This window comes from Monopterus albus, unplaced genomic scaffold, assembly GCF_001952655.1.
Source record: "Monopterus albus unplaced genomic scaffold, M_albus_1.0 scaffold407.1, whole genome shotgun sequence".
In the NCBI taxonomy this organism is placed as follows: domain Eukaryota; kingdom Metazoa; phylum Chordata; class Actinopteri; order Synbranchiformes; family Synbranchidae; genus Monopterus; species Monopterus albus.
The window spans coordinates 1-2,520 of record NW_018128287.1 but is presented as its reverse complement, the minus strand read 5'-3'; the positions used below and the strand labels follow the sequence as shown (position 1 = coordinate 2,520).

General features: G+C 47.7%; 1 protein-coding gene across 1 annotated transcript in view; it reads left to right on the top strand.

Annotated features, from left to right (window-relative positions):
• The window catches only part of LOC109951780 (histone-lysine N-methyltransferase 2E-like), a gene marked incomplete at its 3' end in the record, with an annotated part of 19,857 nt that extends 18,511 nt beyond the window's left edge, over window positions 1–1,346 (top strand). Inside the window, exon 6 of the mRNA XM_020586461.1 lies at window positions 1,091–1,346. Coding sequence (XP_020442117.1) covers window positions 1,091–1,346 — 256 coding nt within the window. The remainder of the gene's footprint in view (window positions 1–1,090) is intronic.
• Window positions 1,347–2,520: the final 1,174 nt, after the last annotated feature.

Below are 2,520 nucleotides of genomic sequence, written 5' to 3'. Positions count from 1 at the left end.
GCCACCAAGAGGCCATGAGAGCTCTTGCTGAAGCACTGCGGCAACCCAGTATGGTGGCAGTGGTTAAATGCAAGGGTCACAGCACAGGACAAGATCAGATAAGCAAGGGAAATCAGGCAGCAGATGCTGCAGCAAAACAAGCAGCAGGATACAGACCTCAGAGTATGCTTGTTGCTCAGGGTGAGGGAGACCCAAATGTGATGTGGAAGTTGGACAGTGACAGGGTGAAAATAGAGCAGGGAAAGGCTTCCCCTGAGGAACAGACTGTTTGGGTGGAAAGAGGTGGCTGTCAGGCTGAGTCTGGGTTGTGGGTAGGTCTGGATGGACGCCCAATTTTGCCATTAGGCTTGCGAGCAGCTGCTCTGGCAGAGGCACATGGTCTCAGCCACGTGGGGACCACACAAATTATGAGAAATTTGTGCCATTGGTGGCATCCTTTCCTACAAGATATGGTAAAAAATTATGTGAGGGAGTGCTCTATCTGCTCACATTTTAATCCCAGACCTACACTGAGGCCTGAGTGTGGGTTCCCTATCATGACAAGGCCAGGACAGGAAGTGACTATTGACTACACAGACATGGGGAGCACAGTGAGGGGTATGAGATATCTCTTGGTGTGTGTAGATAGACTTACTGGCTGACCAGAAGCGTGGCCAGCTAAAAAGGAGGACAGCAAAACAGTGATCAAACACCTCATCAACGATTATATACCATGTCATGGATTCCCTGAAAAAATCAGGTCAGACAACGGTGCCCACTTCAAAAACAAAGACCTGCAGGAGGTGGAAGCAGCTCTAGAGCTGAAACATGGGTTTGGGAGTGTTTATCACCCCCAGTCGCAAGGGAAAGTAGAGCGAATGAACTCTACACTTAAACAAAAATTGGCTAAAATCTGTGCACAGACCAAACTAAACTGGGTAGATGTTTTGCCATTGGCCCTTATGTCAGTAAGGCAGTCTGTTAACTCCACGACTGGGTTGACCCCATATGAGCTCATCATTGGCAGACAGTTTCTAGGACCAGCATCTAAGCTATCACACACACACAACACCCACCAATTATATGAACAATTAAAATCTCTTGTTTGCAGCTTCACCAGTCTAGCTACTGTCCCCACGTCTCCTGGCGTCCACACTGATCCCCACACGGCTGAGTGGGTCCTGCTGAGAGTGATCAAACGAAAGTGGAGTGAGCCACGGTGGACTGGGCCCTACAAGGTGACTGAAAGGACATCTCACGCAGTCCGCCTACAGGGAAAGGGAGAGACGTGGTACCACTGGAGCCAGTGTGTCCCTGCGGAGGCACCAACGAGACCGCTGACAGAAGTCCAGGCAGACCTCAAACAGGTGAGAAAAGGGGCAGAATAATCCTCTCACCTGATCGACACACAGGTAGTCTACCCTGTTGTGTTGAAGACAGAAGACCAGGCATAGAAGCAGACGAGCAGGTGACAACCTACATGAGCAGTGACAGCAGCCCTTTCCACCTAGCGGAGGAAGAGGACGAAGACTTATACACACAGGACATTGACTTATATAGAGGACACGGTCTCTACACTTCAACACCACCGGTACCAAAGTTAGATTTCATTACTCACTGGGATTTGTTTGATACTTCTGGACGATTGCTCCAGGGCCCTTGGCTTCCATTTGTTACTGATTTCATACCTGAAACTAGATATTTTTGCAAAGTGAAAGTAGGACCATTCACATTTACAGTAGGGAGTGACAGGGGAAAAGTTACCTTCATAGATAAGGATGCAAAAGCCCCAAATAAACAATCTCATCCTTTTGTACATCATTGGGTGAATATTCATTTAAATCAGGACTGCCTATATTCAGGGAAACTAGATTATCCATATAGCCCCAAACAAAGGAAGAAATCAAGATGGTTTGGTATGGTGGGTACCCGCCACAAAGGGGGGGTTTGGGCATTCTCATATTGATAACCTTGCTGGTTGTTACTCCCATATTTTGGTGGGAGGAACACACCAGGATTGCCCAAGGTAAAAGGAACTTAAACCAGCAGAAGGAGCTGGATTATTGCCTGTTCAATTATGGTGGGCTTGAATTACGGTACATTAAGGGCACCAATGTTACATTCCAGTTTGATCTATGTGATATGATCAAGTGTGGATGTGACACCTCTGGTTGGAGGAGATATAATGTCTATCTCTGCCCAAAGCCGATAATAAACAGACAATGTGTGAACAACCGGAGTGTTCCAGGGGTGGGATGGTGCAACTCATGGAGTTGGGTCTCCCACTGGACTGGGTCAGGCTGGACACCATTGGGTACAGGTCTCCCCACCCGTGTAAAGAATGGGATCAAGTTCATGAAAGGCCAGGTAGCAAAGACAAGAGATAAAAGACAATATAACCCCCTCCTGTTATCAATTGTTGGTCTTACTACAACTGGGTATACAGGCCCCGTTTCGTCCAGCCTTGATGAAGAAGATGTCATTTGGGCAGCTAATAGTCCTAAGGCACTGTACTTTGTTTTGGGGGTAGATCACTCTGGG